We start from the raw sequence: 23,269 nt of genomic DNA, 5'->3' as shown, positions 1-23,269 counted from the left end.
AGCACAGGTAGAATCTTCGTGAGAAATATATGCCACTCAACTAGGATTATTGTTTGAAATTCTGATATCTAATGTGATGTGAACATAAAGACCTATATGATACAATTGTTTATGACAGAAAATGACAGGGATCGAAGGGCCATCGTAGCACCGGAAGATATTCAAGTGGAAAATAAATTATATTTAAGTAAAGGTAGGGAAGAATAAGATATTGTTCAGGTCACTATAGGTAACTACAGAAAAGATACCAAGGTTACAAAAATAATGAGCTTTCCATTTTAACCATCAATTCACATAAAGTTAATAAAGAACAATTTTCTGTGAAAAGCATCCTGAAGTATCTCTTTTCAATTCTCTAAACAAGTCTCTGCAAATAGCAAAGGATAAATTGACTTTCAGATACTTCTCTCAGAAGAGAACATGAAAATATCTTAGCAATTCTTTAAAAAAAAGTGAAATTATTTAAAAGGAACGTTAGATGCTTAAGTGCTTAAAATTATGGGTATTAATAGTCTACATAGTGTGTCTAGTGTGTCTGTTTCTAACAGCAGTCAAATTCACTGTATCTATGATTACATGACCTTCCGCAAATTATTGCACTGAATAAAACTAGTTTCTTAAGAAAGATGATAGAAATGTGCCTTATTCATGTCATAACAAATTGCTGGCCAGAAATAGATGTAGATTAGATGAGAGAGAGAGAGAGAGAGAGAAATACAGACTTGTCTGTATATATTTGTCTAAAATATATAAATATATATATATGTAAACATGCATGCAAATATTAAATTCCTCATGTTTTATCCTGCAAAAAGGGCATGCATGAAACTATTCCAATTCTCAAAACTCAGTGGAAATATTCATGCTTATTTTCATTAAAATTGGCCCTAAAATAGTCTTTTGAGTATTAAGGCCATGTTAGAATTGGCTTAAATGCTGGTAGCTGATACATATCTCAGGGGGTTTCTTCAAGCATTACTAAGCTAAGCATGAGAATTGTTTATATAAGTCTCATTTTTGCATTTTATAGTGTTTCTTTGTTTTAAGAACAGTTTTAATTTTATTTCTTTTTCCTGTATGTCAGATGAACTTAAACATAAAACTGTGACTTGGCTTTCTGGTTATTTAGTCAACCAATAGCTTCTAATCAACCTCGATAGGACAATAATCCTCCTCTAGCCCCCAATATATTCCCGGTCTACAGAAGAGCAGAAAGAAGACAAGGATTTATCTCTTAGACTTACTTCCAAATGCAGAAAAAAAAAGGACAGTGTTTGAAGATGGTGAGTCTGAAATTTGTGATGCATAGTAACACACTCTGCAATTTAAGTGCTTCGTTCTACCTGCTTAACATATAGTTGAATGCAATCGTATTTTTCCAGATCTCTCTCTCATAGGATTTTGTAAGAGTTTGATGTGTTGTCACCTCTTTCCATGAGAAATCACAGATGAACATAACTCCATTTCAATACTGAATTCTAATAATATCACCATGAAACTCTGTATTTGAAGAACATTATGAGAACTTTTTTAACCTCTACTTCTGTTTGCTATGAGGTGGGTATCAAAACCATACTTCAACAATAATGTATCAAAACCGTACTTCAACAATAATGCATCAAAACCGTGATACTAATCTCTCTTCTTTTCAACATCTCTGCTATTAAGAAAATAAAAAGCATAATAACCACTAAGCACAACACTGTTCTTTCCATCTCTTACAATGCTAGTTAGCAGGTTTTTTGTTTTAATACACAATGTCACAGTTTCTTTATTCATGCCTTGTGATTCCTACTCCAGCAAGATGTTTAAAAGCATCTGCTTAATATCTACTGTGTGGATAACACTCTTTTAGTCCAATGTCTATTCTTATGGTCAAAACCAAGTACGGACTCTTAAATTTTCTGTTGTAAGTAATTCTTCGCATGCATATTTCTCACTGGCTTCATAATTTTAGAGAATTGCTACCTTTTCGACATTTGTATCTCTAAATGCACAAATATCGTTTAAACAGTTCTCTTTCATTTTGTTATATACTTTAAGCAATGTCAGCTTTTACCTTGGGCATTGCTCTACTCCTTGTGTTCTGTTTCTGTAGCTCTTCTTCTGATTCAGTATGTAAAAGCTGCTTTTTGTTCTGGAATGAGTTGAGATAGCGTAGGTATGGTGTTTGTTCTGACAGGCTTGCTCCCTGGGACAGTCTTGGTCCTGGAAACATTTAGTCGTCTTTTCTGTTTTTCAGCTAGCATTGGCTGTGCTGTGATTTATTAACAATAGCGATAAGGGCAACCACGAAGGAAGAGAGAATATGTTGTACGTCACAGTACCTTACCTTTCTGATTAACCATCTTCTTTTTCCTTCTTCTAGGCAGCTGCTTGCTGAGGCTATGAACAAAGAGCTAAGTTAGCTCTGCATGGTTCTGGAGCACAATTTCAGTGTCAGTCTCTGTAAAATGTTCCCCATGCAGAAGATCACGAAAAATTAAAGAGAATGGAGATGGTTACATTCAGAAGGACTTGGATCTATTACATTTGGCGACATTCGTGCCATCAGTGACTATTTTATGTGACCAAGAATTCAAGTGAAGGAGTCTTTGGGGAGCAGGGAAAAAGAGTTCCTCATTTCCAAATTTTAAGTTAAAGTATGGTTGTCTCTGAGACACAATTCTGTTATTCAGGACACAGAATCAGAAGGCTTGGAGGCAACCTCTAAGAGAACATTTTGTTTTAACTAGGTAAGTAGGGATGTTTGAGTATTTATGACTCATTGCAAATGAGGTGGTTTCTGTTCTTCATATGCAGATAAAAGTCTGATTGCTTCAGTGGCTGGAAGTTTCACACTAGTTTCCTTTACAAAGACTAACAAATGCATAAGCCTTGCAGATACCTACCAAGCAGGAATTTGTCCAACTAGGCACTAACATTTCTTGGTAATTGTCCATGTTTCTGGGAATTTGAGCCAAATGTTGTATCATCTTTTCTCAAAAGAAAAAAAAAAAAAAAAAAAAAAAAAAAAAAAAACCAGTTCATCTCTGTGAAAGAACTTCTGAACTGTCTTCCTTCCTTCTCTCCTTTCTTCAATCTCAAATGTATACAGCAAACTTCTACTCCTTTGAGACTGATCTGGAAAGTTTCCTGACTGGCCGTTACCTTCTTTCTACCACCATCACTGCAGTAATTTCCACCTGACTTTTTCATGGGTGATGAACAATGGAAAACCAGACATAACAGAGCCTGTGATTCTTTGGTTTTCCAAGTGCAATCTACAACTCCATCCCATATCTAGGTAACAAATGTTATTTAGCAATCTTCACAGTCTTCTTCTTACCAAAGTCTCAGGGGAAGAGGGAAGCTACAGGGCTTCAGACAAAGCATAGCAAAACATAAATGCAATTGTATTTCAATGTGATCAAGAACTCATGGAAAATCTTCTCCATTCCCTTTTAACAAGCCAGAAGCATGTTTCAGTTTACAGAATAGTAATATGGACTTGTTTTAATTCTTCAAACTTGTCACTCTTACTGAATATTGGCTGAAGGAATAAAAAATTTAGATTTTTTTTTTTTTTTTTTTGAGATACTGAAAGGTGGTCAGCTGAATTGTAACTGTTAAAGTAGAAAGAAACCACACTTTCAGTAACAAGGTTATTGGGTTTTGCTGGTGGTTTGAAAGAAGTGTGGCTAGTGTCAGTGGGGCAACATGGAGCACAAAGGAAAATAACGTGATTGAGAATATTCCTATTTCTGAAATACTTCAGCAATTGCTTCCTTAACAAGACCAGCTTGTCTGCTCATCCTGTTCTGATGATGCTCAATGTTTATATTATATGAAGCTATTTATAGCATTCATAGATACTTTGTAAATGCCTGGTCTAAGCTATTTTAGACCTCATAGGTACCAAGGTCCATTTAAGAGTTCAGGTTACTTTTGTAACTTGTTGGCGTAGACAAGGTGACCAACTGGGGTAGAGGATGAATTGATGCCACTGTTCACAGGACCCACCTCTGGCATCAGAGCAGTCTAGAACATAAGATGTTAGTATGCCTTGCTCTGATTTTTTAAAGAAGCAAACTATTTGTCACTAGGTAGTAGGGGGAAATGTTCCTGTAATCTGAATTATTTCACTGGAAAATGCTTCTAAGGTCTGAGAAACTTTGAGTTTCTACATGCCACCCCAGGGACTGGCTCTGGCTTTCTTTGATGCTGTACTGTGGGTTTTATTCAGAACTTCTGAAAGGGGGGGGGGGGGGGGGGGGGAAGGCATTAGCCAAACAAGAATATTCACTGCAGCATCGATTTTACTGAAAGGAAAATGTTCCCTGAACTAGAGAAAATTATTAGAAATAAAGTTCTTGATTAATTTCCTTTAAAGCAATCCTAACCCTGATACTTAAAAATGATTGAAAAATAGCTAGAATAAATTCATCGGTTCAGTTATGCAAAGGAGTATGTTGAACACTGGCACTCAATGGAAGACTCCTCCAAAGTATGGTGATGTTTTGTCTGCTGCATAGAGTTTGATATCTTTCTCATGAATAGTTGATTAGATTGTAGAATGTAATGTGTGCATGCGTAATTGAAGTTAAACTGTAATAATTGTTCTAATTACCAGCGCTATATAATGTCATTCCAGTTGTAGACCGGTACCGCTGGGTGATGGCTGCCCTAGAAGTTCCCCTCAAAGAGGATACGGGATATTCTGAAGGAATCCTTGATATTTTCAATGACTCTTCCACCCTGCGAAGTCTCTTCTTGACAACTGATAAACTCTGTGTTGAATATTCTGTTCTTACCAACCTCTTCCATGCTTCCTTATCCGAGTGAATTATTAGTCTATTTGGCCATATGGATTTTCTGGTTTGTACCCCTATACCCTCTCTTGTCATGGATACTGCTGCTGGTGGAATGAACAAGACACAAAAGGTACTAGGAAAATGAACAATTTTTAAAGAAGGAAGAAACCTCTCTCTCACCTCTTCCTGATTTTGAGTATTGACCTACCTAGCTTTAGTTGCAAGATACACTTGCAAAATGCTTTATCTTTCCTCTCTCATGGGATTATTGCCACAGGCTGGCTGTGAAGATTTTGAACATTCAGCTGTCATAGGATGTACGGGTAGAATGCAAGTGGTGTAAGTAAGTGGCTTCTTTGCAGAATGTCTCATTTCCACCTGTGTTATTGCTGAAGCATTGATACACAATGCTGCACGAGGGATGACAGTCCCAGAGTCCTTATTCAAAATTGACTGCATGAGCTTTCTCTGTGTATACGGAGGTGCACCGCTTGGAGTCACAAACCATATGAATGTATACATAAGCACACAGCAAAAGAAGAAACTAACTGTTTGTCTTCAGATTTATTTCTTTTGTGGGTATATGCAGGTCCTTATGGTCCAACCTGCTGTCCTACCTCACCGTCTGAAGTGAGCCGAGGATGAGGAAAGTGCTTCCCTACATTTCTAGTCTTGAGGTTTTGGGTTTGTATATCTACACTAATGTAGAGGCAGCCTATCTTAATGAACAATAGCAATAAATAAGTGTCATGTTTCACCCAGCAGGCAGCTAAAACAACCACACAGTCGTTCACTCCCTCCCTCCCGCCACAGTGGGATGGGGAAGAGAATCAAAAGGGGGGGGGGGGGGGGGGGGGGAAGGGTAAAACTCATGGGTTGAGATAAAGACAGCTTAATAGGACAGAAAAGGAAAAAAGTCAAATAATAATAATAAAAACATATCATAAATATCATAGAATATACAAAACAAGTGATGCACAACACAATTGCTCACCACTCGAAGCCAATGTGCAGCTAGTTTCTGAGTCGCCTTGCCTCCTGGCCAACCCCCTGTTATATACTGAGAATGACGTCATATGGTATGGAATATCCCTTTGGTCATAGGGGTCAGTTGTCCTGGCTGTGCTCTCCCAGTGTCTTGGGTGCCCCCCGCCTTCTCGTTGGCAGGGCAGTATGAGAAGCTGAAAAGTCCTTGACTGCTTGGCAACAATTAAAACGTCAGTGTGTTATCAACATTACTCTCATCCTAAATCCAAAACACAGCACTGTACCAGCTACCAGGAAGAAAATTAACTCTACCTCAGCCAAAACCAGTAAGTAGCAGTCAGAAAATAGAGATTATTGAAATAAGGGGGGGTTTAAACTATTAAACGCAGTAGATAGTCTGTCCAAAACTGGGCAAAGATTTACTCTTCAAATAATAGAATGAATTTGCTTGATTTGCTTCAAATCATCTGATCAGATGTGCAGAGAGAAAAAATCCATTAAGGTCCAACCTGGAAATAGTATGGTTGAGCTTTCCAAGGAAATATACCTGGAACACTGCTACCCCAGTTCAAGAAAGAAATGTCTATATGATCCAGATCTGACTGATTTTTAAAATATCAGCTTTATGTCAAAGTTAAGAAGGTAGAATTTCTTTTGAAGGTGCTGAAGCCCTTATCACTGGTGAAAACACAAAGAAATGCTTTGTATATGATTTCTATTTAAAATATCCTTGACTGATTTTATTGCAAGCTGTCAACTTAGAAAAAGATTATTGGCATCGGTTCATAAATTTTCACTCAGAGAAATGAATGTGAATTTCTTTTGTGAAATAGTGAAGTGCATCACTTTGATGATACTGGCAAACAGTATGGAAGTGACAACAGTTTCAGCACTCCACGTCAAAGCACCTGTGAAATCATCTCTTGGTTGTATCCACATACCTGCGGATAAATCCAGTGAATTGCATATACCGAAGTAGAGTTGCTTGCGGTAAATCTCAGGTGGGTTCATTTTTTTGGAAGTTTTTCAGCTTGAGAAATTGTTCTTGAAACCAGAAAATGACACAATGCTTTAACACATAGGTTTGGGGTTCTTTTTCTGTGAATAAGCTTTCTGACATTTAATGAAATAAATAACTTCTTAAGCAAAGAGGTGAAAAACAGGGACTTAAGAGTGTATGATATACATATACAAGTTTAATAATTCAGTAGAATGTATAGTACAAGTAATTGTCACTTTATTAGCTTCAATATGGGGCCTTTATTTCCATCCAAATATATTTTAATGTAAAATTTATGATGTCTAATGTTAAACCTTTTTAAAGGTAAAAGAGAAACACATCTTCCAGTTTAACCTCACGCAAAACAAAATATTTTACCAATGCTTAGGAGAAGTATTAAACCTCTTCATCCTAGACAGGTTCCGGCTCAAGCACCTACCTTCACCTTACCTATGTATTTTCTTTTTCAAACAGAAACTTGCCAATTCTTCTTCACCGTTTTCGGAAAGCGGTTGTAAGTGTATGTTGTGAGTACAGCCCATGTAAAGCTCTGCTGTGGAGGAGACTGCTTCAGGTTTGAGGGAAGTCATTGTTTGGTATCGTGCATGAAGAGAAAAAGCACCGTACACCTGAGTGGATGGCGAATGATGATAATACACAGCATAGTCAGGGAGGGTCAATTCAGGAGAATTATACGAGGTGTCAGCTGTAAAGCATCAGGCATAGACAGTTTCATGGACCGTGCTCGTTACCCACCTCCCTCCCCCCCCAAAAGTGAGCTGGCGCATCAGGAAAGATGCTGCTGGGGAAAACTGACCTCGTGTTGATTCCACCTACCTCTGCAGCTGAATTGCTCTTTCTACACGTGTAGCCGACAGTAAGGAAACGATGAGTTAGTGTAAACGTAAGATGTATCTGTGCACGTCATTAAAAGCGTGGTTTAGAGCGATCTGGGCATTTTCTCTGGAAACGATTGCTCCTAACCGGCTAGCGACACCCCTGTGAACCCCAGCCCACGCACGATCTCGGTCCCAGCCCCCAGCCCGCGGCCCTGGCCGCCGTTCGGCACCACGGACACGCTCCGGAGCGGCAGCGCCGGCTCGGCGGGACCCGCCGTGCTGTGGGCCGCGGGCAGGCCGCTGGCCTGGGCAGGGTTTGGGGTTGCGGCTTGGAAGCCATGGCCTGGTCCTTTCCCTCCGCTGGCCGCTGGCCACCTCGGCTAGGCGGCTGCACTGAGAGACGCCATCTCGGTCTCAAAGAGACATCACAGGAGAGGGTTCTGACCTGTGCTGACGTCGTTCTGCCTGAGGGCAGGATAGCATCCTGCAAAGGCTGCCTGAGGTCTTGGCAGTGGGAGATTATTTCGTGACTTTAAGCTATCTTTTCCTTTTAAAAATGCCTGATGAACAGACGTATTTTGCAGGCATGTGACAGGGTTGGCTAAATGCTTTTCCAAGCCTGTACCTCATTTGCTGCTTCTTGGCCGTGCCTGACTCTAAAAGGCGTGTGAGCGAGTGTCCAGTCCCCACGGCCATCAGCGACTGGGCCAGTCACCACCAGCAGCAAGTCCCGGTGCAGACATCAGAGTCCTCTTGCATAGTTCCCCACCGCAGACCTGCTGGTATCCGCAGGAACTTTTTGGAAATCCCTTTGCTTCTTGCCAAATTTCTAAGATGTTCCAAAATACTCCTTGGAGATATTTAAAACGGTGTTTTTCAAATTAACATTCGATTTTTTAAAAGTGGCACCATTCATCCAGCTGAGCACTTTGGCTTGCTCCTATCTAAGTGCCTTCCCCTGGGGACTGGGCTGGAGCTGAAGTTTTTCTCTGTTTTTTAACTTCAGTCCCTCTTTAATGTGTGAGTACAGAGGAATATTGGGAATGTACAACAAAAGAATATGCATATAATAACTTGGAAGCGTTAGAGCAGGAAATACCAAAAAATCTGCACCTAGAAGCATCTCTCAAGAACTGAAGGAACCTGTCCAGGGCCCAGGAACCCTCAGAGTCTTTTAATGAAGTGAAAGAGCTCCACTGGTTCATCCCTTTGTGGATCCCTAATGCATAAAAGTAGCTGTAAAGTCATCCCATCTAGGTCCACCATATGGTACGTAGACTGATAATTAGCACTGTAGTTACGGGTAGAAAACTCAGAACACTTGCAAACTATATGTCACTTAAACCACTCGCTAAATCTCCCATTCAGAAATGGTGATGCGTAGAGATCCACCTTTAGGAATGACGAAAGGAAGTGTGCAACACTGGAAGGTGAAGTTTTGCCACAATATTTACTCTCATCCTTGTTTAAAGATGATAAAACTGAACACCTGAAAACATCTATGCTTTCCATTGTATAGCATCCACTGCTGTTGATTTTTATGTACTCAGGGAGAGTTTTCTCACAGTCTGGTGTTTGCATCTATTGACTTTGTAATCTGTAGACAGACTCTTAATGAGCACAAAAGACAAGAATCTCAGAGATAAAACCTTGGAATAACAGTGAGCCTTTACAGCTTGTCAATAAGAGAAAGCTCAAACATAAATATCTGATTTACAGAAGTAAACCAACTTATTTTGATAGATTACATTGTTTCTGTTTCAAATTACTCTGTCAATCGAGGAAGAAGAGGTGAAGAGGTCATATTTTAAAAAAAAAATGCTTGAAAGGGCTCTTTCAAGGGATTTTTCATAAATTTCAACCCCATACATAATTACTTACTTGTGATGGTGCACAAGCTCTACTTTGCCTGTCAAAGATGCTGATTTTGTTTTACAAATCCCCTCAGATAGGCAGGAACGGGATCAACCGCCCTACAGGCGGACTGAAGTGTAGTGATTTGCCCCACACAGTAGCTCCTGACAGGTCTTCATCACATCTTCATTTCACGTTTGATCTTTTTTTCCCCGTTGGGCGAGGCTTTGTTGTTGTTTCGAGCCGCTTTACTTGAGAGCCTGGAGGATGCAGAAAATGACGTGGGCTTTTTAGGTAGAAGTGAGGTCAAGTTTGAGAGTCGTCTATATGGCAAGTTTTAAAACAGTGATTGCTCAACAAGAGGAGAAGGGTTAGGGCTTGAAATGTCGAGGCAAAAACGCCCTTGGCCACAGCGGTGCTTAACGTCACTCCTGAATATCGGCACGACCCCCCGCGTGAACTGAAGATGAACCCTTTTGATACTGAACCTTTTTGATACTGCAGATGAACCCTTTCGCTTCTCCCCCACCCTCTGTGTGCCGCTGCCCCCGCGGTGGCGTCCAGGGCAGGAGAGGACACCCGTCCCCCGGGTCACTCGTCACACGCGGGCACCCCGCCGGACCTCCCCGCCGCCCCCCCCGCCGCCACCCGGGGCCGGGGTGCCCTCCGTGGGGCTGCGGGAGGGCCCTGGTGAGCCCCTCCGGCCCCCACCCCCCCCACGCGTGCCGTGGCTCTGTCTGCCGGAGCCCCGGCGGGGCGCAGGTAGCGCGGAGGCGGCAGGGCGCCGGGAGGGCACCGAGGATTTCAGGGTGCGACTCCACCCGCGGCGTGGGCAGGGACGGGTGGACACGTCATATTCGACACCTCGTGCTTCAGGCGGGGGCGTCCGTGGGCCCGCGGGCGGTTTTGCCCAGAGAGGAGGCGCCGGAGAGCGGGGCGGGTGTTCACCATCAGCCTCGTCCGCCCCGTCCAGCGCAGACCGGGGAGGGGGGGAGCCGGGAGCTGCTCCGGCGGGGTCGCGCCGGGGCACGGCGGCGATAAGTTTATCAGCGGCGTGTGACACGCGGGGCCGGCGGAGCGGAGCGGAGCGTCCTCGCCGCCCGTGGGACGGCCAAGGCCTGCGAGGAGCGGCTGCTGGGCTGCGGAGCGCGGGCCGTGCCCGCTCCTGCCCGCGGTGTCTCCGCTTTTCCCCGGCAGCCGGCAACACGAATAAATTACAAACCCGCATTTAATGTTAGTGACTCTTTAAATGGAATTTTTCATTCAAACTTTGTCATTAAAATAGAAAGGCCTTTTGGTTGTGACCATACAAGCATAATAAATTGTATATGTTTGCGATACTGAATGAATCTTGCCCATATGCTGCACTGCAAGGCTACATGAATGAAGCATTTACCAAATCAGGCCCACCACATTAAACAGAAAAACAATCTTTATTCATGGTAACTTATCAGTTTCAATTAATCAACCTCAACAATAGAAATTCTGATGTGTTCAAGCAACTTGAAAGCAATAGGTCATCTCCAGGGCAGCCATGTTGTGTCTTTGTGCCTATGGTTTCAAACAAAGCAACATCTCCAATAAATGTACATCCCCACACACAGATGTGTGCCTATATGTGTATAAACATCTAGGCGCGCCGAGGGCCGTGGTATACACGTACGGCTGTACGCAGAAGTGTTTATCTTTTTGTCATACAAAAAGTAATTGTTTTCTAGGGGAGTTTTTTTTTTGGTTTTTTTGAGCTCTGCAAGTTTAAACAAAAGAAAAGAAATTTCCATTGGATGACCATCCTTTCAGTTTCTCTGCTGCTATGTGAATAGCATTGTGCAAACCATTCCAATGGTATTGAAAAGGGGTAACCATTGGTTTGATTTGGTTACACGGTTTCGTAAAGAGCTCCCTCCCACTGCCTTAGGGTCTGTGAAAGGTCCGTGACCTGTTTAGAACTGCCAAGTGAAATGTCATGTCGCCCCTCCCAAATGGGAGTATCTGCATTCATTTGATCAGTATAAAAAATGATTGGGGATGGCGAGATCAGGGCTTTTGAATTGCAATTTATAGCAGTTTACAAAAATGCACATTGTTGGAAAAGAAAACATGGAAGTGTTTCTTTCTAAATTGCATTACCTGTGAAATGTCATTAGTCTTCTTAGGATATCGCATCCTATTTTTTATGATCTCAGAGAGAGACTTAAATGGAGAAGTTGAGTGTTTGCTTGAGATATGAAAGCTACCTATAGCCGCGTACTAAGTTTTGCCGTCAGCTGCTGAAGGAAATGTTTCCCCATTCCTCTCCAGGTTGTGCGTATAGTTCCGCTGTCATCACTTGGCGGTGCCGTGTATTTCACGAGATCTCGTCACTTTAGTGAAATGACACGAGGCTGCTGCTTTCCGGGAGGGTGGTTTGTTCATGTCCAGGGCTCAGCATCCTCCCACCTCCCGCCGAGCGCTTTGACCACTGCCGCCTTGTCCGGGACGGATTCACTGAACGCTTAATTTGTTACTCTTGCAATTGTCCTTCGCCGCCGTGCACCTTAAAAAAAAAAAAAAACCCACCACCCAACAACCCACCGCGAGGGAACAGTTACACTTATTTCAAACCATCCACCCTTGAATTTGTCGTCTCTCGCACGCCATTTACCGTGGGGGGCCGCGTCCTTTACCCGCCCAGCCCCGTCCTCACGGGAGCGGGGTACCCGGGGTGCCCGGGTCCGGGTGAGCCCCGCCGCCCGCGGCTGCGCACCGGGCGGTCCCTCCGTGCCCCTTCCCCGCTCTGTGCCTGCCATTGGCCCCGCACCCCTCGGCACTGCTTTGGGAGTGTCGGCGTTGCCGGTCACCGGTGGCACCGACGGGACGAGGCGGGGGGCAGCGGTGTCCCGTCCCCCTCGTCCACCCTCTGAGAGCGATGCGGGACGGAGAAAAGCGCTGGGGAAGGAAGAGCCGGGGTGGGGCTGTGAGAGGGAAAAGCGAGGGGTGAGAGTCCCCCGGGTCTGCCCGGGACGGCGGGCGCCCTTGGCCGGGCCCGGGCCAGGCGCCGAGGTCGGGGGCCGGGCAGCGATGCTGGCGGCGGGGCCGGCAGACGGGGCGGGCGGCCCGGGGCTGCTCCTCCGCCTCCACCAGGTGCCAGGACGGAGGGCGAAGCCCCCCCCATTCATCACCTCTCCCCCTCACCTGCTGCCAGCAGCGCAAGAGGTGGCGGCTTGCTCTGAAAACAGCACCCCCCCCCCCCCCTCCGGCCTCGGCCCGGGGCCGCGTCTCCCTGGGACTCGCCTCCCGGGCCTAGACCGTGTCTTTAGGAGCCCTGATTTGCTCGCCTAAAGATGAAACCCCAATAAAATATACCCTCGCTGCACTGAGAGCTTCCGGAGCGGCACCGCGGCTACCGCGGGGCCCCTGGGCAGGTCCTCCCAAGCACGGGTGGGCTGCGAGAGCAGCGTGTGTCCCCGTGTCCCTGCTTGGGCTCATTCGGACCCCAGGAGCCAGCAGAGTTGAGGTGTCGCCATGTGAAAGTTGGATGCTATTTCCACAGCTGTGTTCACTGGGTCCCGGCAGAGATGCTCTTTGTAGCTGTCGCCCAAGGCTGAAACGTTTAAACGGAGCAGATAAATTATTAGGAGCAAAAGACTTGAGCGGCTTAATTGGGAAAAGCAGTCCTGGTTCCAACCAATGTCCGTACAATTGCACACTGCAGTCCACCATTATTCGAGCTTCATCTACTATGCACTATATACCACCGTCTCCAAAGGATTGTTGCCCTAGAAACTTGTTTTAAATCTCCAGCTATATATCAACACCTTGTTTTAGCAGTCCTTGGCTGAATTACAGTTACACAGTTTGGCGCTTCTTTCAAATTTCCTCCCATCAGTTTGGCCAAAGAAAGGAATTTTTCTCCTTTAGAAATGAATTGGCTTAATTAGTAAGTAGATTAATGGCAATTGCTGGTGAGTTGGTTTCCAGCAGAGTTTCACCAGAGAGGGTTAATCGGAGTCAGGTCTGGAATCTTTCCCAGAACTGGCTGCCAGCCATTTCCGTCAACCAATCAGCCCCGTAAACAAACGCGCCATCCGCCGAAATGGAGTTTATTTCTTACTGTCATCCCGCCGGAGTCATTTCCCCAAACAGCCGCCACCTCGCAGCGGGTTTGAAATGGATCGCCCTGAACTCGGGGCTGCTGATTTCCAGCTATTTCCCCAAATACTTGGAAGTGTTTCCCCGGCAAGAAAAGTTTTGTCGGGCGCATCGGCATTCAATAAACATGCAACCTGCTTTCAGCAGCCTCCGGCTGAGATTTTTCTCTTCTAAGTCCCTGATAATTCCAGGCAAAAACCGTTAACATGACAGGGCGATCCAAAACCCTTTTCCAAAGTCGCTGACTCAAACATGGGGCAAGCGACAAAAAATATCAGCATAGACTTTGACATCTTTTTTAGCCTTTCCACTTATTTTGTTCTATACCGATAAAACGCATTCATACTTCGACTTGCAGCTGCATTAGTCTTGCAAAAAAAAAAAAAAAAAAAAAAAAAAATCCCTGCTGAGAAATGCATATAATAGGAAAAACAGATCGGCTGGACAGCAGCGTAATTAATGCCAGAAAGGGCTGAGGCCGGTTTCATAGTTTGTCTTTTGAGGATATCAAGACGAGACCTGGTGAAAAATGACGCATGCTTTAACATTTCAGAAAGCTGGCAACTAGCAGCGCTCCCCCCCTCCGCCCCTCCTTTTTTTTTTTAACTTTATGCCTCTGAACAAAGGGGTCGGCAGAACTAGCTAGGTTGTAATGAGTTCTGTGTCCCTAGCACATTAAGTGCATCATGGAAACATATTGTATCGAAATAGTTTGGAGGAGAATACTGGGGATGAAAGAGAAAGGGTGCTTTGATCAGCTCCCTGGGGTCCTGAGTGCGCGCAGACCGACTTGCAAGGACTTATTCAGCTCCAGCGAGACACACTTACAACGCCATTCAAAGAAATTTGCATATCTGTAATTTATCACATTTGTCCCGAACATTTTTGCAAGGTAAATAAAAGTTGGCTGAATAAAAAATATCAATCATCACAGAGCGAGGGAGAGCGGGAGCGGGAGAAGGGCGAAGTGTTTGTTTAACCAGACTCCGTTTGGAAAACTTTTGCTGAACGCGGGGTAAAACCCACCCCGGAGCGTTTTGCAGAGTTTATTTCAAGCCGGCGACCGCGCGTGTGTCGCCGGCCGGAGCTCCGCGCCCCGCCAGGGCCCAGCACGGCCCAGCACGGCCCGGCCCCACGCCTGCCCTGCCAGGCCCGGGGCTCCGGCACTCCGCGCACCCCCCCCCATCCCAACCACCCCCCCCCCCCCCAGCACCGCTCAGCGCCCCGGCCCCTCGGTCCGCGGCCCGGCCCCCGCAGGCCGCCGCAGAAACGTCTGGCAAAGCCCAAGGAGAGAAGGGGAAGGGGGGGGACACGTTAAAATATAACGTCGGGGAGGGCCCCTCGCAGGGCCTTGTTCGGCATCAACCGGCGGCGGCCACACCGCCACCGGCATCTTCAACTTGACCTTGGCGAGGGGTCTGCGCCTTCGCCTCATCTGTCACCCGCGCCCGGTGACAGTGATGCATTTCGCGGCATTGTCGGGTTAGGGCACGGGGAGAGCCGTCGGGGACGGGACGGGACGGGCTGGCGGCGGAGTGGGCGCGGTGTCTCCGGGCGGTGGGGGGGAACAAAAGTCATAACGAGACGCCTGTGCGGCTAATTCTGTCAAAGGCGCGTCCCGGTCCCCCCCGCGGGAAGGTCAGTGTCGTGGGCTGCGCTCAGCCAAGGGGGGCCGCAGGGCTCCGGCAGCCCCGGCCCCGCCGACCGCGCCGCCGCTCCCCACGCCGGCGGGCACGGCCGCTCCTGACACGTCCCGAGGGCTCCGTGCTTTCCCCTTCATCCCAAAACTCCGCCGACCCGGCGGGCAGGCACCAGCGGGGATGTCCGAGCCGCGCCGGGACCGGCAAGGGAGCTCCCAGCGCGCCCTGTCTCGCCTCGGGCCGCTTCAGCAGCGAGGGGCAGCTCCCCGAGGCCTTGCCCAGGCGGGGGCCGGTGCCTTCGGGGCTGCCCGTCCCGCCCTGAGGGCGTCCCCGCCCGCCATCCGCGGAGAAGTCGTCCTTCCCGGGGCCGGGCGGCGGCTCTCGCCCGGGACATCGCTCTCCCCGGGGCCGGAGCGCGGGAGGCTGGGGCGGTGAACGGCCGCCCCGAAGCGGCCCCGGCCCCCAGCGCCCTCCCGGGAAGGGCGGCCGTCGGGGCGCCCGGCGGAGACATTTCTCAGAACGGGAAGCCGCCTCCGCCCGCCCAGCGGATGCGGAGCTCCGTCGCCGAGGGCTGCCCTCCGCCCGGCCCTCTCACCGCGCCCCGCGGCGGCAGAGGACTCGGGGCCCCGGCGGGGCGCGGGGCGATGGCGGCGGTATGCGCCCGCCGGTGCAACCCCCGCCGCGCTGCCTCTCCTCGGGGAGCGGGCAGCCTCCGACCGGCGGGGCAGCGGGCTCTGGCCGCGCCGCTCCAACCGGGCATAGCGGGGCGGCGAGGGTCGGGGGGGACCGGGGCGGCCGTGGCCCGTCCGAGATGGGCAGGGCAGGGCCGGCATAGGGCGGTCGGAGCCTCCCGCCGCCCCGGGGCTGCCCCGCGGGGCGCCCAGAGTGGGGCAGGCGCGGCGGGGCCGGGCTTCCCCTGCCCTCTCCAAGCCGCTCGGCGTTACAGGTTGCGCGGAGCAGGTGCACGGGGAAAGCGGGGGGCCGCGACGTGCCGGGGCGGCGAGCGGAGGCTGGGGGCGCGGGGGGCCGGGGCGGACGGGGGGGCGCGCACTCCCGCGGGCCCCCCCCGCCCCGGGGTCCGGCTCCGCGCCGCCCGGGCAGGCGCCGCGCCCGCGGCCGGAGAGCCGAGCGCCGCCTCCGGAGCCGGCGCCGCCCGCCCCAGGGGCCGCCCGGGGGGGAGCCCTGCTCCTCTCGCCGGGGCCGCCGCCAGACGCGGCCCGGCGGCCGCGGCGCGGCGGCTCCTCGCGGCGCCCCCCCCGGGGCCGCTCCCGGCGCGGCCGCCGCGCAGGGGCGGCCCCGCCGTCGTCCACGAGGGCGCCCGGCAGCCGGGCCCCCTCTTGGAGACCTCCATGCGCAACGCGGGCCGGCGGGCGGGAGAGCCCCGCCGCCGCCGCCCGTTGCCGCCCGCCGGGGCCTCGACGGCGGCGGGGCCGCGGCGGGGGCCGCGGCCGGGAGCCGCCCCCGGCGCGGGGCCGCCCCGCCCGCCTCCTCCCGGCTGCGGCGGCGGCGCGGGGAGCGGCGGGGAGCGGCGGGGCGCACGCGCGCCCGCGCGGGGTTCCGGCCCCGCGGCGGGGCGCGCGGCGGCGCGGGGCGCGGGGGCGGCGCGGGAGCGGAGCTCGCGCGGGTTGCGGGAGCGGCGCGGGGGGGGCGAGCGGCGGCCGGGGGCGGGGGCGGGGCGGGGGGCACGGACACCCCTCTGTGCCCGCCGGGGCGGCCCCCGGGCGCGGCGGCGGCGGCGGCGGCGGCGCGCTCGTCCCCGCCGGGCGGTCTCCGGCGAGGGCAGCGGCGGCCGGGCGCGCCTCGCCTGCAGCCGGAGCCATTCATCCCCCGCCCCTTTGTTCGCCCTGAGAGTAACGCTGTGAATTAAAAGAAATGACAATATTTCGTATCTGCTCGCCCGGCCAGGAGAAGGGCCCTTGAGCCTGGCAAAAATCAGGCGGATCATTCATCGTGCCACCCCGCACCTGTGGGCTTGGCATTGAAAACCCCGCGGACCTCTTCCTATTAAACTTAATTATTCCCCCAAGGCGCACAATGGTTGAAATGGAGCAGGTTGGAGTCTGTTTATTGGTCGTAAATGTTTTTCTGAAGATCTTCTGAATCTCATTGTTAGCTCGTTGTTTGAGGCTGCCCTCTTTCTTTCAGACGAGAGTAGCCTTGGACTTTTCAATTTTCAATCGTAACATCTGCTTAATCGTACGGATCAAAATATGGAGACACAAAACATATGTAATGGTTGATTTGTTAAATCCTGGTAATGAGTTATTAACAAGGGAAAACAATAGGGCAGGATGGTGAGAGCCTTATGGTAACAGAGTCACTTTATGTAACGCCTGACGTTTCCCTTCTTGATAAATGGAACTAAGGTCTGAGCGCCAGGTGATAGCAAGAAAATCAATGTCTTTAGGGGCCGGCACCGAGACTTTTTTTCTATGTGAAAAATTAGGAGACATAAAATTTAATTGGCTGATCAGGGGAAAGCAGTGGTCTTAAGTTTAATTGCCAGTAGGCTTAGCGAGGGAGACAAAACAAGATTTGGGCCTGTTTGTTTGCTTGCATCCCAGCGCCGAGTCCAAGTGTATCGTTGAAAATGTGTTTTATTATAACACATGTCATGCTTTACAGTTCCCATATTGTGTAAAGACAATAGTTAATGGTACATTAAAGACAAGCAAACCATGCCAACACGTCTTGGACACATTGTAAGGGCCTCTCTCTTTGCTCGCTTTAGGCAGCTGCAGTCCAGGACCCAGAAGCACAAAAAGAACAAGTTTGAAATACCAGGTGCATCCGAGAGAACCACGACAGGGATTGATATGTTATAGCCCAGGACATGAACCTAGCAATAAAGATATCATTGCGATTGTTTGCGGCTTCCACGCCATGTAAAGCCGGAGGCGCCGGAGCAGGCTGCTTTCTGGCAGCGGAGGCTCTGCCTCCCCGGGCTCCCCCGGCGCCCTCCGCCAAACCCGAGCACCTGTTGGCCAGACCCCGGCCCCGTCGTGGGAATCGCCTCCCGCCCACGCTTCCAGGTCTCGGCAGCGCGGTTTGTTGTGGAGTTATTTAGGACCATTCCCACCGGCTGCGGGATGCTTTGGAAAGCGGGAGGTTTACCAGGGGACACTCAACTGGTGTTTGTTCGACCTCGCAGCTGGTACTCGGTGCCAGCGAGAGATGCGTGAATGAAAGAGGGATGAGATCCCGGGCTGGGGAGGCTTCACGCCCCGCGCCTCGCCCGACTGCCGGCAGATGAGAGGCCCTGGGAACCGCGGCGGGACGGGTTCACAGTGCCCACGGCAGCCCCTGCCTGCGCACAGCGCTGCTCAGGAGGCACGCACGCCGTCCCATCCCCTGGCTGGCTGGGCAGGCGAGCGGACTGACGCCTCCAGTCTTTCGGGCTTGGGCGGGGGGGGGTGGGTGGTGTTGTTTTGAATGGGGGATCGTCCGTTTCGGACAATTAAATTGTCTTTTCACCTGGAGCATCACGAGTGACGCTGGTCCAGAGAGGACAGCATCAGCCCGCACACCCAGGACCCGCAACTCCTTCCTGGGAGCCCGCGGGGAGCGAGCCGCCTGCAAGTGCCCCTAACACCCCCCACCCCAAGCGGGGTTGGGGATTTCTCCCCCTTGGGTTCTCTCCTGCTCCACTTTGCAGCCCCCCAGCCCCCCCGCGGGGATGCGGGGCGGGGGGGGGGGGGGCCGGGGCGGGCCGCTCCCGGGGCCTGGGCGGGCCTCCCCCGTCCCCCCCGGGGCGCTGTCGGGGCAGTGCGGCCGCGGAGGGGCGGCCCCCTCGGGGGCCGGTGCGGGGTTTCAGGGGGGCGGCGGGGGCTCCGCGTGCGGGGCAGGGGCGCGGGGGAGGCGGGGAGCCGCCGTCCGGGACGCGCCGGGGGGCAGCGCTGGAAGGGGCAGCGATCACCCCAATCCCCCGGCTCCCGGCCGCGGGGAGGAGCGGGGGCAGGCGGCTGGGAACGGGGGCTGCGTGACTGTCAGTCACGCCTGCCCTGCGCCGGTCCTTACCGCGCCCAGCCGTGTTCCCCACCGGCAAAACCCCCCAAAGCTGCCGCAAAACCCGCGAGCCGGGCTTGCGGAAGCCGCCGGGTCCCGCCGGGTCCCTCCGGCCCGAGGGACCTGCACAAGCGCTTTCCTCCTGCCCTGTGCGGCAGGATTTTGTCGCAGGATCGCGGCGCTGGAGTGAATGGGTGATGAGTCAGTCAAAAGGAGCTGTCAGTCTCTTTGAAGATTGCGTTTAAAGGGGCTTGCCAAGTCAAGACGGGAGAGTGACAAGATAGAGACCCTGGTGTTTTACATGCGAAGGCCGGCTCTTCCGCTTCATCTGCACCATACTAAAGGATGTGTTGAAGCATTGAATCACAAAAAAAGTGGCACGCCAAAGAAAAGGTGCCACATAACAATGATTGTAGTGTTTTAATTGTGGGGGACCGCATCACCAAAGCCAATTGAGACGGACGGGGCTATACACAGAAGGAAACGGTGCAACACTTCCATAACTTATAATTAAGCTGAAGTCCGACTAACATTTGACTTTCTAATGAGTGTAATGAGATTACATGCCTGATGGAAGCATTTGTGCAAAAGCGACTTTCTGTGTTTAATGAGGTCCTAATACAGGACAAGATCGAATTATAGGTCTGCTCTTTTTCTCGCTCAAAGAGCCCCGTTTAAGTTCAATGACACCGGTGCCGCCCGCCTCCCGCCCGCTGCCGGACGGGGCGAGGCTCGCAGCCGGGCAGCCCCGGCCTCGCACAAAAAATGAGCAAATAAATAAGCAAAGACCCCCCCCCACACACCTCCCTCGGCCCAGTCTCGGCGCGTTTGTGTGGGTAAGTAGCTCCTCTAATTGCTATTGGAATAGATCCATGCCATCCGCGCTAGGGAACTAAATGTGTCTAACTAGGTTAATGCAATTAGCATGCATGCAACATATTGCTCCCACTTTGCGGCAGCTTTGAAAAAAAAAAAAAAAGAGGGGGGGGAAGAGATGTACAGTATATGATGAGTAATAATTATACGTTGGCTCACCCGGGCTGTTCCCATCCGCCTGGGCACCGCGCGGGGACAGCTCTGCTCCGGCCGTGGGCCGGGCCGGGCATCTGGGGCTCTCCCGGGGGCCGAGCCGCGGGGCTGAGCCGCGGGTGCCACGGGAAAATCAGCACCTGCGGCGCCGGGCCGAGCCCCCCGCCCCCGCCGGTAGCACTTGCAGCCCCCCCGGCCCGGACGGCCCCTGCAGCCCCCTCCCCTCGCCCCCGGGCAGGTGCAGTGCAGCCGCCAACACCACCCCCCCCCCCGCCCCCCCAGCAGCCGGGCACGCTGAGCTGAAGCTACCAGAGCGACTCTGCCACCAGTTGCACGCTGGCTTTGCCATCCCCCCCACACCCCACCCCCCCCATCCCAGCGGCATCCCCAGGGCCGAGTGCGGGGGCTGTTTCACAGGCACGGCGAGAGGGGGGCCCGCGGAAGGCTGGGGGGGCAGTCGGCAGAGCCTCAGCGTGGGGCCACGCACCCGCAGTGGCCAAGCCTGCCCGGTACCCAGCCTGCTCCCCCCTCCCCGGCACTTTTGGGAAGAGCTTTGTCCGGCTCCGGGTAGCGCGCCCATCTCCGCGGCGGCGGGGCCGGGGGTACAAGGCCGCGGCGGGGGACACACACCCTCGCAAGGTTGGTGTTTCGGGACTCGGGACTTCCAGCTGGAAACCACAAGCAGAGCAGAGGCACTGAAAGGAGGGGACCTCCTAGAGATAGACAAAGACATCAGTTGGAAGCACTTCAGGAGAGGACGTCAAAAGGGGTGGAGAGAAGGGGAAAGTGTCCCCCCCGGCCGTCCCCGTCTCCCCCCCTCCGGCTGTATAAGAGCAGCCCGAGCCGGCGACGGGGCAGAGCGGAGCCGGCATCTGGGCGGACGGTGCCGGCTGGGGCGTGCTCCGGCCCCGCGGGGCCCCGGGGCTCACCCCCTGCCTGCCCGGGGACCGGGCCGGGCGTTTACTGCAGGGCTTCCGCGGGATGCGGTGGGGCTATCGGCAGCCGCCTCCCACAAATATATCACTCCACAAGGTACAATCCGGGTTTATTATTAACAAACACAGGAAGAGTGCGCGTGCGGCAATAAATTATTTTCACAGGTTCTGGCATTATTTTATTCCCCCCCCCCCCCCAAAAAAGGTGCTGGTGGAATAAACCTATTGCATATCTTAAAAAAATCAGGATAAATTATATAAATTATATATTCAAAACAGACGATTCTACCTCATTGTCACTACTCCGTAATAAATAGATAAATAAAGTTGATTGCCCTTAGAGTCTGAATCTTAAATTACATTTACAATATAGGTCTCTAAATACAGCATGTACAGGGCGGGGCGGGGGCCACCCGCACGGCGCCTCACGCCACGAAGTCGAAGGGGGGCTCGTTCTCGATGTCGTTGAGAGAGGATTTGTTGTTCACCTTCCGCGGGTCCTCGGGGGTCCACACTTTGGCTGTCCGGATGATGTTTTGTTCCTTGAGTTGCTTTTCATCAGTCCACGACAGCGAGTGACCGGCCAGAGGGGGGAGTCCGTAGTCGGGGTCGCTCGGGGAGGGAGACCCTGGGGTAACAGGGAGGGGAGAAAGGCAGAGGGTTATTGCCAGGGCCGGCATTCCTGCGGAGCGCGGAGCCGGGCCGGGCCGTACCGAGCCGGGTCGAGCCGCCACTTACTTGTGCCGCGGTGGCAGATGATGATTTTCTTGGGCTGGCTGGGGCTCTCGCTGCTGGCGCTGCGCAGCGGCAGGTCGGACTGCACCAGCTCGCTGAGGAAGTTGATGTAGCCGATGGCCAGGCGCAGCGTGTCCACCTTGGAGAGCCGCTTCTCGTAGGGCAGGGTGGGGATGTGCGAGCGCAGCCCCTCGAAGGCGTCGTTGATGGACTGCATCCGCCGCCGCTCCCGCACGTTGGCGGCCTGCCGGAGCTGCTGCAGCTCCGCCTCGGAGCGCACCCGCCGCCGCCGCTTGGCCGAGCCCAGCGCCTGGAGCCGCCCCCCGGGGGACAGCAGAGCCGCGCCCGCCGCCCCGCAGCACTCGTAGGCGAAACCGGGCGAGGCGGGCGACGGCGGGAAGGTGGCGGCCGGCGCCGGGCAGCGGTAGCCGCCCTCGGGGTCGCCGCCGTCGCGGTAGTACTCCTGCAGCTGCCGGCTGAGGAAGTCTACGTCCGGCTCCAGCAGCCCGTCGGCGGCCAGCGCGTCCCGCGGGGGAGGCTCGGGGAAGAAGTCCTCCTCGTCGAAGTATGGGGGCGAGGAGAAGGAGTCCAGCCCCCCGGGGAAGTGCTCCAGCAGCACCGTCTCCATGCTGCGCCCGGCCCCGGCGGGGACGGGACTGGACGGGGCGGCACGGGGCGGGGGGGGGGGGGGCAGCCCCGCCGGGACGCGCCTGCAGCCGCTCCCGCCGGCCCGCTCGCCGAGCCGCCCCGGCGGCGGCGGGGCCCCCGCCCCTGCCCTGCCCTCCCCGCCCCTGGGTGGCCGGGAGGCCGGGCCGCTGCCGCCGCTCTCCGGGGAGGAGGCCGGAGCCGGCTGGCGCGGCGGGCCGGCACGCGAGGAGTCTTATAACGACATCCCCGGGCGCGTGCCGCTGACCGCCGCCGCCAGCCAATCAGCGGGCTCGGGGGGGGGCGGGGGGGGCCGGGCCCCCCCGTCGGGGGACACCGCGGCGCTCCCGCAGGCCAAGGGGCGGCGCCGCGGAGGGGACTGGGGGGGGGGGGGAAGCGGGCGGGCCCCGACGGTGCCCCCCGCCCGGCCCCGCCGCCCAGGGACGGGCGCGGAGGCCGCGGAGCCGCTCAGACCAGCGCTCGCCGCACGTCGGGCGAGCAGCCCCCGTCCGCCCCGGCACCCCTCCCCGCAAGCCGCTGAGCGAAGCGCTCGCGTTGGCAGCGAGCGGCTGAGGCTCCCTCCGGGCACCGGGAGCGGTCACCCCCGCGGATCTTCCCCCTGGCACTTGTCTCGCTCCCCCGGGACCGCCGGCCCCCGCCGCCAGCAGAGCCAGTC

The 23,269-nt window shown here is 53.0% G+C and overlaps 1 protein-coding gene across 1 annotated transcript; it reads right to left on the bottom strand.

Annotated features, from left to right (window-relative positions):
- Positions 1-21,312: 21,312 nt before the first annotated feature.
- On the bottom strand, positions 21,313-22,874 carry PTF1A (pancreas associated transcription factor 1a). The gene is made up of 2 exons (XM_075747153.1): positions 21,952-22,874; positions 21,313-21,841 (listed from the first exon to the last, which is right to left on the bottom strand). The coding sequence occupies exons 1-2, from the start codon at positions 22,574-22,576 to the stop codon at positions 21,639-21,641; spliced, it is 828 nt and encodes a 275-aa protein (XP_075603268.1). The 5' UTR covers positions 22,577-22,874; the 3' UTR covers positions 21,313-21,638.
- Positions 22,875-23,269: the final 395 nt, after the last annotated feature.

This window comes from Balearica regulorum, chromosome 2 (genome assembly GCF_011004875.1).
Source record: "Balearica regulorum gibbericeps isolate bBalReg1 chromosome 2, bBalReg1.pri, whole genome shotgun sequence".
NCBI classification, from domain to species: domain Eukaryota; kingdom Metazoa; phylum Chordata; class Aves; order Gruiformes; family Gruidae; genus Balearica; species Balearica regulorum.
This window is presented reverse-complemented; position numbering and strand designations above follow the sequence as displayed.

Coding starts and splice junctions, on each gene's coding strand:
- PTF1A (XM_075747153.1), bottom strand. CDS start 22,576: ATGGAGACGGTGCTGCTGGAGCACTTCCCCGGGGGGCTGGACTCCTTC. Junction 21,842..21,951: donor CATCTGCCACCGCGGCACAA/GTAAGTGGCGGC, acceptor CTGTTACCCCAG/GGTCTCCCTCCCCGAGCGAC.